At 41.7% G+C, this 13,697-nt stretch overlaps 1 protein-coding gene across 1 annotated transcript; it reads right to left on the bottom strand.

The window, feature by feature from the left end:
• Positions 1–3,983: 3,983 nt before the first annotated feature.
• LOC118996856 (olfactory receptor 5A1) lies at positions 3,984–4,931 on the bottom strand. Its single transcript, XM_037060426.1, has one exon. It carries the CDS (start codon positions 4,929–4,931, stop codon positions 3,984–3,986), a length of 948 nt encoding a protein of 315 aa, XP_036916321.1.
• Positions 4,932–13,697: the final 8,766 nt, after the last annotated feature.

Genomic DNA, 13,697 nt, shown 5'->3' with positions numbered 1-13,697 from the left:
TGTGAGCATCCATTGTTTTGGATAGGAGAGAAGAGGTTTTCAACATCCATGGTGATAGGTGTGTTTAGGGAGATGGTTCTCTACAGTCTTGTTGAAGAATCACCTCATTTACTGCTCGAGTGTGTCTGTGAAGGACGAATTTGCAAAATCCAAATTTATAAGTTAATTACTCTCTGGGTGTAAAGGATACATCCTCCTCATTTAAATTTTCTAGAGGCAGAGATCATTGGCATCCCAGTCGTCAGACCCCGAGATTCCCCAGGGTCGCTCCAGTTCAGAATTCTTCTTTGAGGTCTGTAAGGAAGACACATAGGAACGTCTGGAATACAGGGCATGGGATAAACACTTGATCATCTTAAATTCTGGCCATTTCGCCTCCTCCTGCCCTTTCACAAATAACCTGTCAGCACAGAGAATCTCACAATTCCTGAGTTTCTATTGTTTGCCAAGTGTGTGCTGGACATTTTGCCCAAGTTAATATATTAAATCCCCTAGGTGACCCATTTGCAGGCGAGGTGGTGGGCACTAACACTCACAATGTAGAGGGACACACTTTGCACCACAGTCCTCAAATCATGAGCCCATACCCTCTTCACACCACACATTGCAACCTTTCCCTCAGGTCAAGGAGCACAAAGTACACATACTTTTCTTGGAATACTTGAGTTTTCTTTTATTGAAAATGTGCACTTATTTTTAAAAAATTATATTATATTTTATTATTTTTAAGATTTTATTTATTTATCTTTAGAGGGGAAGGGAGGGAGTGAGGGAGAGAAATATCAATGTATGGTTGCCTCTCATGCATCCCCTTGTAGGGAACTGGCCTGCAACCCAGGCATGTGCCCTGACTGGGAATCGAACCATGATCGTGTGGTTCACAGGCCCGCGCTCAATCCACTGAGCTACGCCAGCCAGGGCTTAAAAGTATATTTTATTGATTATGCTATTACAGTTGTCCTGAATTTTCCCCCTTTGCCCCCTCCACCCAGCACCTCCCACTCCCTCAGTGCACCCTCACACCATTGTTCATGTCTATGGGTCATCATATAAATTCTTTGGCTACTCCATTTCCTATACTGTACTTTACATCCCCATGTCTATTCTGTGACTACCTGTTTGTACTTCTTCATCCCCTCACCTCTTTACCCCTTCCTCCACACCCCTTATCCCATCTGGCAACCATCAAAACACTCTCTGTTGCCATGATTCTGTCTCTGGTCTTATTGTTTGCTTAGTTTGTTTTTTTTAAGATTCAATTATCGATAGATATGTATTTTTTTGCCATTTTATTGTTCATAGTTTTGATCTTCTTTTTCTTAAGTAAGTCCCTTTACCATTTTGTATAATAATGGCTTGGTGATGATCAAGTCCTTTAATTTTTTTCTTGTCTGGGAAGCTCTTTATCTAACCTTTGATTCTAAATGATAGCTTTGCTTTGTAGAGCAATCTTGGCTGTAGGTCCTTGCTTTTCATGACTTTGAGTATTTTTTGCCAATCCCTTCTTGCCTGCAAAGTTTCTTTTGAGAAATCAGCTTAGAGTCTTATGGGAACTCTCCTGTAGGTACCTAACTGCTTTTCTCTTGCTGCTTTTAATATTCTCTCTTTACCTTCAAATTTGACATTTTAATTATGATGGTGCTTTGGATTGCGCCTCTTTGCATCCATCTTGTTTGGTACTCTCTGTGCTCTCTGAAGAGAATAGACATGCAAGTCCAGGAAAGTGTGCACTTATGTAGCACTATTTAGGGCAGGAATGGAGAATATCTTTTCTATGGAGGAACCACATGTGTATAAAATCAATAGAGGATTATAGACTCATAAAGAAGCACCTACCAGTTAAACATACCATTAGAATTTTATACATAAATATAAAGTGTATCTAAATTAAAAGAAAGTTAAAATTTAATATAAATTTTCATTTAATGTAATATAAACATTTTAATTCATTTGCTTCATAAACATAGTCTACCACATGTCACACATGTATTTTCCAGACTAAATATATGAATTTTATTTTTTTAATGTTTTGTTTGCCAAAGGATTTTAATACTATTGTAGTCAGACCTGTTCTTTTTTTTCTTTTTGGTTTTGCTTTTAGTATCAAGTTTACAAAGATCTTTTCTATTCCAAGGATACACATATATTTACCTTCATTTTCTAATGACCATATAAAGAGCATTAAACTTCACTTATTTGCAACTTGCTTTATTTTGTATAATGCCTGCATATTTGAAGTCATCCTAAAATAGTTCAAAACTAGGAAGAGTAAACACGAATAAGTGGAAAACTTTTTAAAAAAACTTTATTTATTTTTAGAGAGAGGGGAAGGAAGGGGAAAAAGAGAGGGACAGAAATTTTGACGTGAGAGAGAAAAGCATCGATTAGTTGCCTCCAGTATGTGGGATTGAACCTGCAACCTAGGTATGTGCCCAGGCCAGGAGTCCAACTGGTGACCTTTGCTTTGTGGGACAATGCTCCAATCAACTGAGCACACCAGTGAGGGCACAAGTGGAAAAATTCTTATCTCTGCTTTAAAACTTTATTGAAATATGTTCTAGAAAGGGTTTCTGGTAAAATTGAGTTTGTAAACATTTTATAAGATCACTTTGTATTTTAACCAGGTTCAGTCAGCTTCTAATCTCTAAGGGGAAAGAGCTAAATTTCAGAGGTGGAAGATTTCTGAATGAGAGGGTAAATCTAATTTTCACAGAGTTTTTCATTTTTATTTCTGTGAAGAGTGGATTTGTAAAACAGTGGTCTCTTTTTTCTACGGTTAGCAAGAAGGAGGTTGAAGAAGCCTCAGGGGAGCTTCAGTCTTGCTTATTCAACAGACCTACACTAATGGGAGAGTGAATGTGCTGATGGGGAGGGCAGAGCCACAAAGGAATGAGAGAGGGATGCACCAGCAGCAATGGTGCTGGACAACCCACTGCAAGTGTCTGCCATGAGGGAGTGGTGACTTGGCGGTGACAGTCTGAGGTACACCTCCCTGAGATGGTGGCAAATAATAGTGAATTTGGGGCTGCAGGGGCTAATCCATTCAACTACAGAAACAAAGACTTTATAGGAGCATTGGGTTCAGGTAGATGAGAGTAAGAGGAACCCAGGGTGTGTTGATCAAGAGGGAGATGGAGTTGAGAAATGGTGTCAGGTGCTGAGGTGGTGAAGGGGTGATGTGGTTGAAATCAAGGAGATTTAGACTGAGTAGGTAGTTTAGGTGACTGTGTTTGGTAAGAGGAGAACATCGAGGTGATACCATTGGACTCAAATTTTCCAGGCTCCTATGTAGCTGAGATAGAAATGGCAGCAGAAGGTAATGTCCTTCAGTGTTTGCTTGGCAAATTATTGAGTAGCCATCATGGGAGTCCAACAGGGACATCTTGGAGAGAGTGTTTAGTGGAGTTGGCATCTTGTTTTGTAAGTCAGCTCAACTATGTATACAGCATATCTTTTTGAACTCTGCCAGATGCAAGTGATAAGAGTTCTGCACATGCAGGGCTGCTTGTTGTTGTAAGGGCTCAACAAGGGCTCTGGAGTCAGGAAGACCTGGGTCTGAATGGGGGTTCTGCCCCTTACTTCCTGCGTGATCCTGGCAAGTCAGTGTTCCCGGTGGGGACCTCGTTTCCTCATTTGTAACATAAGGATAATGCTATATGCATCATAGCCCTGCAATGAGTATTTAATGAAATAACTTTGGTGCTTGGTACATATTAAGCATCCAATAAAAGGTAGTTGTTGTAATACCAGTTGTGAGGATAGGCTACCCTGAAAAGATTTTTTTTTGAAATAGTCTCTTTCTCCTTATAACTGTCCATGGTGGGGTCAGTAGACACATGACCATGAAAAGTAATGTGAGGAATCAGCAGGGAGGAACCCCATTTTCAAATATGCACATGATATATCCCCATTGCCTAAGCCAGAGTTGGAGGTGGATCACGTAGAGCCAAAGTAGTTTGGAGCAATATGTGTTCCATCATGCACTAAGAAAATGCTTTCTTCTTTTCCAACACCTTCCACAAGGCATCTTTGATCTCTTTGTTCCTCAAACTGTAGATGAGAGGGTTCAGCATGGGGATCACCAGCGAATAGAACACAGACACCACCTTGTCCCTGCCAAGTGTGTAGTGGGAGCTGGGTCGCAGGTACATGAAAAGGGCTGTCCCAAACAACAGAGTCACCACCATCAGGTGTGAGGCACACGTGTTGAAGGCTTTCCTTCGGCCTTCGCCTGAGCGGATCTTCAAGACAGCAGCCACTATGTAACTGTAGGAGAGGAGGAGGATGAGAAATGATGTCCCCCCCACAGTGACCACCACGAGAAAATTCACCAGCTGACTAGGGAAGGTGTCAGAGCAAGAAAGGGCCAGGACAGGTGGGAGGTCACAGAAGAAATGGTTGATGATGTTGGGTCCACAGAAGTAGAGCCGAAATATAGAGCTGGCCTGGATCAGGGAGCTCAGGAAGCCACCAACGTACGCCGCAACCACCATGCGTATACAGAGGCCCTGGGACATGATGGCAGTGTAGAGCAGGGGCTTGGAGATGGCTACATATCGGTCGTACGCCATAGCACTCAGGAGGAAGCACTCAGTTAGACCCATGCCGACAAAGAAAAAAAACTGAGCAGCACAGCCCAAGAATGATATGGTCTTCAGCTCTTGGAAAAAGTCCGCAAGCATCTTGGGAGACACAGCAGAAGAGTAGCAGATGTCAATGAAGGACAAGTTGCTGAGGAAGAAGTACATGGGTGTGTGCAGACGGGTGTCACCTCTGATGAGAAAGATGAGGGCCAGGTTCCAGGTCAGGGTCACAAGATAGATGCCCAGGAAGGTGACAAAGAGGAGGACCTGGAGCTCTGGATGGTCTGCAAATCCCAGGAGAATGAATGTGGTCACTGAAGAGCTGTTCCAAGCCTTAGTTATGGACATGTCTCCCGTGAATCACCAGGATGAGATGCAGATCTGAGAAAATAATGATAATCCATTCTATAGGTGATGTTGGCAAATAATGACAAAATGTATGTACTCCCTCTACACCTATAGAGGGAGTGCAGAGTGCTACAGAGAATTATAATTTTGTGCAAATATTTTCTTTCTCTCAGAAGGTAAGTGTAGTCATTGTCTTAAATATTTGCTTTTTGATTCAGCGTAGGTGATTGATACATGCTTAAACTTTGGATTCAGACTCCCTGTAGTCAATTCCTGTGGTCAATTCCTGTCTCTACCTTTTAGTAGTTGTGTTACTTTGGGTGAGATATTTAACACCCCTAGGCTTCTATTTCCTTATCTTTAAAATGGGTGACAGTGCCTACTTCATATATTTGTGTTAAGAGTTAAATAAGGCAAAGTACACAAGGTATGTGGCACATCCTAAATCCTCAGTGAAAGTTATTATTAGTACAGTTTTTTTGTGTGTCCCAAACGTGTCACTCATGCCCTGAAACATTTATTCATCTAATTTTTGTTTAAATTTTAGTATCAAAATAGAGAAACCAGCAGAGAGTCCAGGTTCAGCTAGGTAGTCGTGAAACAATGAGACATTTAGAATGTTTTTATTCTGAAGAATTATGCCAGATGCATATAAAATGCTCTTAGTTGTCAAATAATAAATCTGAATATACGAATGTAGTTCTGGTTTCAAATTTATCTTCAGTCTGAGCTCTCCTAGCTATGTGGTTGTTTAGAATATGGTTTCTAGATTTAGATTGCTAGGATTCAATTCTTAGCTTTACTACTTAATAGATGTGAAATCTTGGACAATCACGTGAGCTCTCTCTGACCATGATATCAGAGATAATAATGGCACTTACTTTGTTATTAGGATGTATGTATGTATCTATCAGTCTATCTATGGGTGTTTCCTTTTCTTTAGAATATGCTTGGCACATAGTGAATTCTATGTGTTTGTTGTTAGAAATGTAAGTTACTAAGTATCCTCAATAAAATTCGTAGAATTCTCAGTGGATAAAGCATCTTTCAAGATCCGGGACTTGATTCCATCCAATCCATGTCTGTAAGAATCCCCATCGCTCCCTCACACATCTAGTCTCCATCCACACAAATCAGAAGACAGCACCTGCTGTCAGCAGGTCTCCGAAGCCGAGGTTCCGTCCCTGCAGCACAAGGAAAAGTGTGGTCGGAGGGCTTGGGGCTTATGGTGAATGGCCCTTAATGGTTCAGAAAGTATCCGATTCTTCTTTGGGTCTTAATCCAAACAATTTGGAAATCAACAAAATTACCTTAATTGTCTCTTTTAAAAATTTACAATTTGGTAGCCTCCCTGTGTTTGTTTCTGTGTAGTAGGTAGAACTGCTAATTACCTTAATTGTCTTTTAAACTATGTTTTCAGCCTATTTTACCTACTTTTTGAAATATAGTGAATCTCGCCAACTTCCTTCTATTTTTCTTTTTTTTTACTTCCTTCTATTTTTCAAAGTATAAATGTTACTTTATGAATTTAAAGTAATATGTGAGAACTGGGGAATAATTTGATCAATGAACAACTGAAATATTACAACTAAAATCATATGCAGTTCCTGATTGATACAAAAAAAACAACCCTTGAAATTGGGAATTGTGACATTTCAGCTCCTGGGCTAACAGCTGTAACATCTGGGTGTGTGCCTTTCGTGTGCAAAGATGTGCATAGGTGTGTGGGTGTTGTGTCAGAGCACACAGACTCTCTATAACTTTTTATGTTTATTACAGAAATTGTTCCAGGTCTGTAACTTCCTGTTTTGGGGAGTAAGTAGCACTTTCCATATTTGCTCTGATTTCTTTTTTGCTTAATTTAGAAGAGCCACTTCATTTGAATATCCTTAGTTTCTCATAAATCAATCCATGTCCTTTTATTGCCAGTCAAGGTTCCACCAAACTTTTCAACTTTCTTCTTCTGCCTTCAGGTCAAGTCTTTGCTCTAATCCTGACTCTGTCACAGGCCAGCTGTGGGGTGTTGGGGGAACTCATTTTGCCTTTCTGAGTCTCAGTTTCCCCATTTGTGAGGTGGGGATAACAGTGACTAGTTAACAGTGTGGTTTGAGGATTGTGTAAGATAATGTGTGACAGGCTCATGGGTCTTGAATAAGATGTTTGCTTAATAAATCAGGACTCTGCTATCATCTGTGAATATTCCTCAAATAATGTTTTATGGAACCAAGCCTTTCTTTTCCTTTGCAGGGAAGGGAAACACTTCTTCATATCATAGGTTGGAATGTGACTATCTTACAAATAAGGAGTTCACTGATGTACCACATGGGTTTGCAATAAGTGTCTCAGGGTGAGGTTGAAGAATTTAATGATCTTGGTGTTGATGTATCAACTAAAAGTCTGCTTTGAATGTTGCTACGAGGAGGAGGATCTTTCGTACTGAAGGATGAAATTTCCCATCCCCAGAAACAGAAGATAAAGCTGGACAAATTGAAACCTGAGGAAAAGCATCTAGTGTTTTATCCCCACATGTGGATGCCCTGAATCTTATTGTAGAGTGTTAAATGGAAAATATTTAAGGGTTGTAGGGACCATTTTATGTCACTGAATGTGGCTCATGAAGAGGTGCTTGAGAGGGAAAGGAAATCTCCTTCAATCTTGCAGTAAATTCAGGGGCAAGCTCAGCCTGGCCTGTCCGAGTCTGGACTCCCTACGATCATATTGCGTATATATAATCAACAGCAGGACTATTTCACAAAGCTGCAGAAGAAGAATTTGAGAGGCTCTGTGACTTTATTGGATATTGGAGCTCTGTCTTTGTGAATAACAATAGCCTTCAAGGACATGGTGAAAATATCATAAAGTAAAATTAAGTGCCTAGCACAGTACCTTGCATGTACACTGAGGTGTCTTTGGTAGATGGGAACCTGTAGAGTTGATATATGACTCAGCACATCTTTTATAAAACACGTACAAGGAAGTGATGAGTTTTAGAACCAAGTCTTCTTGGTCTAAGCTTAACAGATGCAGTTGGTGATGGAAGGAAAAAATGGAATGATGACAGGGAGAATCTTAGTCAAACTTTGAAGTTGGTGTGGGTTATCTGTTTTCATCTTTCCTGATCTAGGCTCTGCTCTTCACTTTAGGATACTTCCTCTGCTCACCCTTGCAGGGGCCTGGTGCCCTCAAGATCTGTTTTGTTCTTCCAGCTTTGTCTTTCATCTAAATGCACAAATGATTGATGAAATGGGAGGAGTCCCTTTCCACGTAAAGTGAGAAGTCCAAAGACTTTAATCCAAGAAATAAGATTTGCATGGTAAAACTCAAGCCACCAGATACAAAAGGGAGGGTTTTAGACATTAGAGGTCCCTGCTGTATTTGGACACGTCCCCATTGCAGCCCTTCCAAATTGCTTTTGAGATTATTTACTAATATCATAGTTGGGGCTGTGTTCAAAGGCATAGCAATTCCTTCAGAAATTTCATTCTCTTTTAATTATCTTCTGCATTGCAAGGGCTCAAACATGGCCCAGGAAGCCCATCAAAAGAGCAGACTGAGGTAAGACAGGGGCTGAATTTGGGGCACTGCAGATAGAATAGAGAAGTGCACAAAGAAAAGGTAAAACCCAAAGAAATCTTTAGTTATTAATATGGGTTGTAGATCCTAGGGTGCTTCATAAAGCGAGATTAATACAGGCATGAAGACAAAAAGTAAGCGATGAATGATTGCACTCACCCTCTCTCCCTCGTGTTCTGTCTGTCCTTGAGCTGGTACCCGTCTTGAGTTCTGCTTTGGAAGGATTTCAATCAGGTTTCAGTACCTGTTTTCAATCCCCGAAATGTTAATAAGGTTTGAGAACAAGCTTGAGGCTGGTTTGTTCATCAAAGAGAAAAATACTTGCTTGGTGCATGGAATATGTGTTTGTGGGCAGAAAAGTAGAGGGAAAACTGTAACTGAACAACAATAAAGTAATTTAGAAAAAAAGGTGGAGGGCAAAGATATACAGAAAGAAGAGGAGGGGTGTAATCTTTAAGCCAGTCTTTTGGTATCTGCTGATATCTGAAGTTGGGGCTATTTTGGAAGTGTCTCAAAGCTGGAGGAGGGTAAATTTGAGAGGGTTTTTTTTTTTTTTTGGTCTCTCCTTGGAGATGTTTCATCACCTTTGCCCTTGAGGGTCTCTCTTGAAAGAAAAGGGAATGTGTCACCCAAACTTTACAGATTTGTAGTTAATTGATCTCTGGGGTGGTGTGGAGAGCATATATTCATATAAACTTTCTGCAGACAATGCTCATTAAACTCCATCCCAATGGCCAGCTCCTCCAGTCCCCCAAGGCCCCTCAAGCTCTCTCCTGGTGCACGTGATGAACAGAGTCGGTATAGTGGCCGCAGGAGAGATAACCTCCTAATCTGCAGGAGGACACAGGATTGCATGTATATTCACTGTCCCGTTTCTTTGTAGAACTTCTCTGGTCTGAAACACGTTGAATGGGTAGGAACTCAACTTTATAAAGCTCCTACTATGTGGTAAACACAGTAGGTGCTTTATGTATGTTAACTCAGAAAATCCTCCAACTCCCCCACCCCTCACCCCCACCACGACAGGAGAGGAAACTGAAATTCAGTAAAGCTAAATGAGTTTGAATTTTATAGCTACTGAGAGATTGACCCAATATTTGAACCCAGGACAAGGCAACACCAAACGCTGCAGATGAATGCACAGTACGTCTATTTGTTTCTGAATTGCAAGTAAATGTGTTGGTATGGTCAACACAATGTGAGGGTACGGCCCTCAGTTCATGAGTCCACTCCCTTTCCACAGTAGCCTACTATCTTTCTCTAGGAGGGAGATACTAAATACAAGGCATTTCCCACAAATTAGAAAAACAACTCTTGCTCTGGAATAACATGACACAGTGCATGGCTATAGGACTTTTATTCTACAGAGGGCCACATATGAATAAAGAGTAACCTGGGGCCAGACACCCAACAGAAAAAAGTCTCTAGTTTATGTATTTGGAGATGGAGGTTAGAGAAATTAAAAGCTAACACTCACTAGTTTCTTAAACTGAGAAGATTGAACTTCAATGAGAATGGAAACAGAAACATTTGGACTTCCGCCAAGATGGAGGCATAGGTGGAAACACTGTGCCTTCTCCCACAACCAAGTTTGACTACAACAAAAGTTTTGGAGAACTAGAACACACCCAAAGACCAGAACACGGAATTATACGGAAGTCTGACAGCAACGAACCGTTCAACAGGGACGGTAAGAGAGGCGGAACCAGCAACGGAGCTGGGTCGGGCAGGACAGATCCCCCGACCTAGGCACTAGGCGCACGGGCAGCCCAAAGCCAGTCGGGGTGCGGGGCAGACTGACCAAGGTCGCACATTTGCGCACAGTGAGATGGACCACGCGGGCCCCAGGGGACGAACCCAGTGGTGGAGGGCCGACAGCAGTGGCACACTCGCGTGCAGTGGAACGAAACGCGTGGGCCCGGTGACAGTGGTGGCTGCGGTGCAGGTGGGGGTCGCGGCAGCAGGCGGCGGAGGGAAGCCATTGTCCCTCTTTGACCCCACCCCCACATACAACATCACAACCCAGCGACTCAGTTGCCCTGCTCTGGTGAACACCTAGGGCTCCGATCCTGCCACTTAACAGGCACGAACAGCCCAAAAGATGGCGCAAGAGGAACTCAAAGTCCCAGAGCCAATAACCCTAAGCGACCGGGAAATTGCCAGCTTCTCAGAAGCCCAATTTAAGACACTATTTATCAGGATGCTCACAGAATTGGTAGACTACAGTCACAAATTAGAGAAACATATGAAGGCTAAACTAATTGAAATGAAGGGAGATGCACAGGAAACCAATAGTGATGGAAAGGAAACTGGGACTCAAATCAATGGAATGGACCAGAAGGAAGAACAAAACATCCCACCAGAAAGGAATGAAGAAATGAGAATTCAAAAAAATGAGGAGAGGCTTAGGAACCTCCAGGACATCTTTAAACGTTCCAACATCCGGATTATAGGGGTACCAGAAGGGGGAAAGAAACAGCCACGAGTGGAAAACGTATTTGAACAAATAATAAAGGAGAACTTCCCCAGTCTGGCAAAGGAAATAGACTTCCAGGAAATCCAGGAAGCTCAGAGAGTGCCAAAGAAGTTGGACCCAAGAAGGAACACACCAAGGCACATCATAATTACATTAGCCAAGACTAAAATGAAGGAGAGAATCCTAGAAGCAGCAAGGGATAAGGGGACAGTCACCTACAAAGGAGTACCCATCAGACTGTCAGCGGATTTCTCAAAAGAGACCTTACAGGCAAGAAGGGGCTGGAAAGAAGTATTCCAAGTCATGAAATCCAAAGACCTACAGCCAAGATTGCTTTATCCAGCAAAGCTTTCATTTAGAATGGAAGGACAGATAAAGTGCTTCTCAGATAAGGTCAAGTTCAAGGAGTTCATCATCACCAAGCCCTTATTATATGAAATGCTAAAGGGACTTATATAAGGAAAAGATGATGAATAATATTAACAGTGAAAGGACAGCAAACACACAGGTATTAACAACCACACCTAAAACAAAAGCAAACCAAGAGGACAGCTAGATCAGGAGTGGAACCATAGAAATGAAGAACACATGGAGGGTTAGCAATAGGGGGGTGGGAGGAGGAGAAGGGGGGAGAAGGCACAGAAAATAGCATAGATGGTAGGTAGAAAATAGATAGGGGGGAGGGCGAGAATAGTGGGGGAAATATAGAATCTAAAGAACTTGAGACACGTGGTTATAAACTAAGAGGGGGAGAATGGTGGGGGAGGGAGTATGCGGGTGGAGGGGAATGAAGGGGGGGAACAGAACAACTGTAATGGTATAATCAATAAAATATATTTAAAAAAAAAAAGAAAGAAACATTTGAGTAGACTCAGATGAAGTTGATGGTCTTGAATCCCCAGAGAACCCTGAGCCTTCCTGGCCATTAAAATGGTCCCCCTTAGCCTGTCTGAAGAGACTGGCCAGACTTTGCTTGTTCAATGATTATTTCTTTGTTTTTGTTTTTTATCCTCACCTGAAGATATTTTTCATTGCTTTTAGAGCGAGGGAAGCGGTGGGGAGAGAGAGAGAGAGAGAGACGGAGAGTCTGTATAGTGGCCGTAGGAGAGATAACCTCCTAATCTGCAGGACACAGGATTGCATGTATATTCACTGTCCCGTTTCTTTGTAGAACTTCTGTGGTCTGAAATACGTTGAATGGGTAGGAACTCAACTTTATAAAGCTCCTACTATGTGGTAAACACAGTAGGTGCTTTATGTATGTTAACTCAGAAAATCCTCCAACTCCCCCACCCCTCACCCCGACCATGACAGGAGAGGAAACTGAAATTCAGTAAAGTTAAATGAGTTTGAATTGTATAGCTACTAAGAGATTGACCCAATATTTGCATACTAATCCCCTTCCCAATCGTGTTTGTACAGAGGGCTCAGGGGGGAGTCCCTTCACCAGGGCACTGAGGGACAACAGGAAGGGGGGAACCAGCCTCCTTGAAGAGTGGCATGGTAGGATGACCGAGAAAAATGCCATCCTTGAGACAAGGTCTTGGTTTCATTGTGAAGGCAAGTGGCAGTGTTAAACCTCCCGAGGTCAGGTGGGCAAAAACAAAGTACGGGACAGCAAGGCTTGAACTGTCAGAATCTGGCTTTATACCCTTACTATCATGCATTTGTGATGCACCCACATTGCTGTATTATAAGCAGCCCATTTCTTTTCATTGCTGAGTTGTTTTCCATTGTCTGGATACCAAACATTTTGTTTAGTCATTCTATACTTGAGGGATTTTTTTTTTCAGTTTCAGGTCATGACTTTTTAATAAACTTTTAATTTTGAAAAAAATTATAGGTTTGTTTAAAATGGTATATTCACTGGTATATATACATGTGAACTTGTGACTTGCCTGTTCTTAATTACATTACCCCTATCTAAATTTAGTGTTTTCAAAATGTTCGGCAAATTGCCCATCATCCTGGTCTGGTGTCTTTCCCAGAATTGAACTGCCTGACACTATTGAGTTTAGGTACTTGCAGAGCACGTGGTACAGTGTTTACAGCATGGTGAGAATCTAATGTGTTTGAAGATGATCAGTTATTATTACAATGCTGGGGTCTCGTGTGGATGTTAGCCCCCCAAGGTCACCTCTTAAAACTGACCCTAACTGTACTTGAACAAGAATTAAATTAAAAAAAAAAAAAAAAAACCTGCCCCCCACCCCCCACCACGACCCTACAATGTAGGCATAATTCCACCAGGTGGCAGCACCATTTCATAGCGGGTGTCTAAACTAGTAGGCATCTGTGCAGATAGCGGTTTGTTAACACAGTTATCTTAGTTGTAATCGTGCTGAGTTCTTAGAGGTCGTTTACCTTCGCTCTTTTGTTTAAGAGTAAAAAACTGATGGTGAGAGAGAGAGGTCAAGAGCCTCATCCCCCACAGCAGAGAGGAAAATGGAACGCCTGTTCTCTGACTTCTAGCTTCCTACTTTCTTCCCGTAGACATGTTTCAAAGACCTGTAAATGTACTTTTATATGGTAACTGGTCTTTGTTTGGACTGCTTAGTGAAAAGACATTGGCTCTACATCAGGCTGATGTTCATCCTTATCACCACTGCAAGAAATACAACCTGAGATAACTTTTCAAACTCCAATTTGAGAATTAAGATTGTGTTTTATTGCTAAGCATCTCTGGACTTTTTTCCTGGGCTTGGCTTTGAAAGAAT

This window comes from Sturnira hondurensis, unplaced genomic scaffold (genome assembly GCF_014824575.4).
Source record: "Sturnira hondurensis isolate 20B ecotype Veracruz unplaced genomic scaffold, ASM1482457v3 Scaffold0011880, whole genome shotgun sequence".
NCBI classification, from domain to species: Eukaryota; Metazoa; Chordata; class Mammalia; order Chiroptera; family Phyllostomidae; genus Sturnira; species Sturnira hondurensis.
The sequence above is the reverse complement of the archived record's forward strand: the minus strand, read 5'-3'. Positions and strand labels throughout refer to the sequence as shown.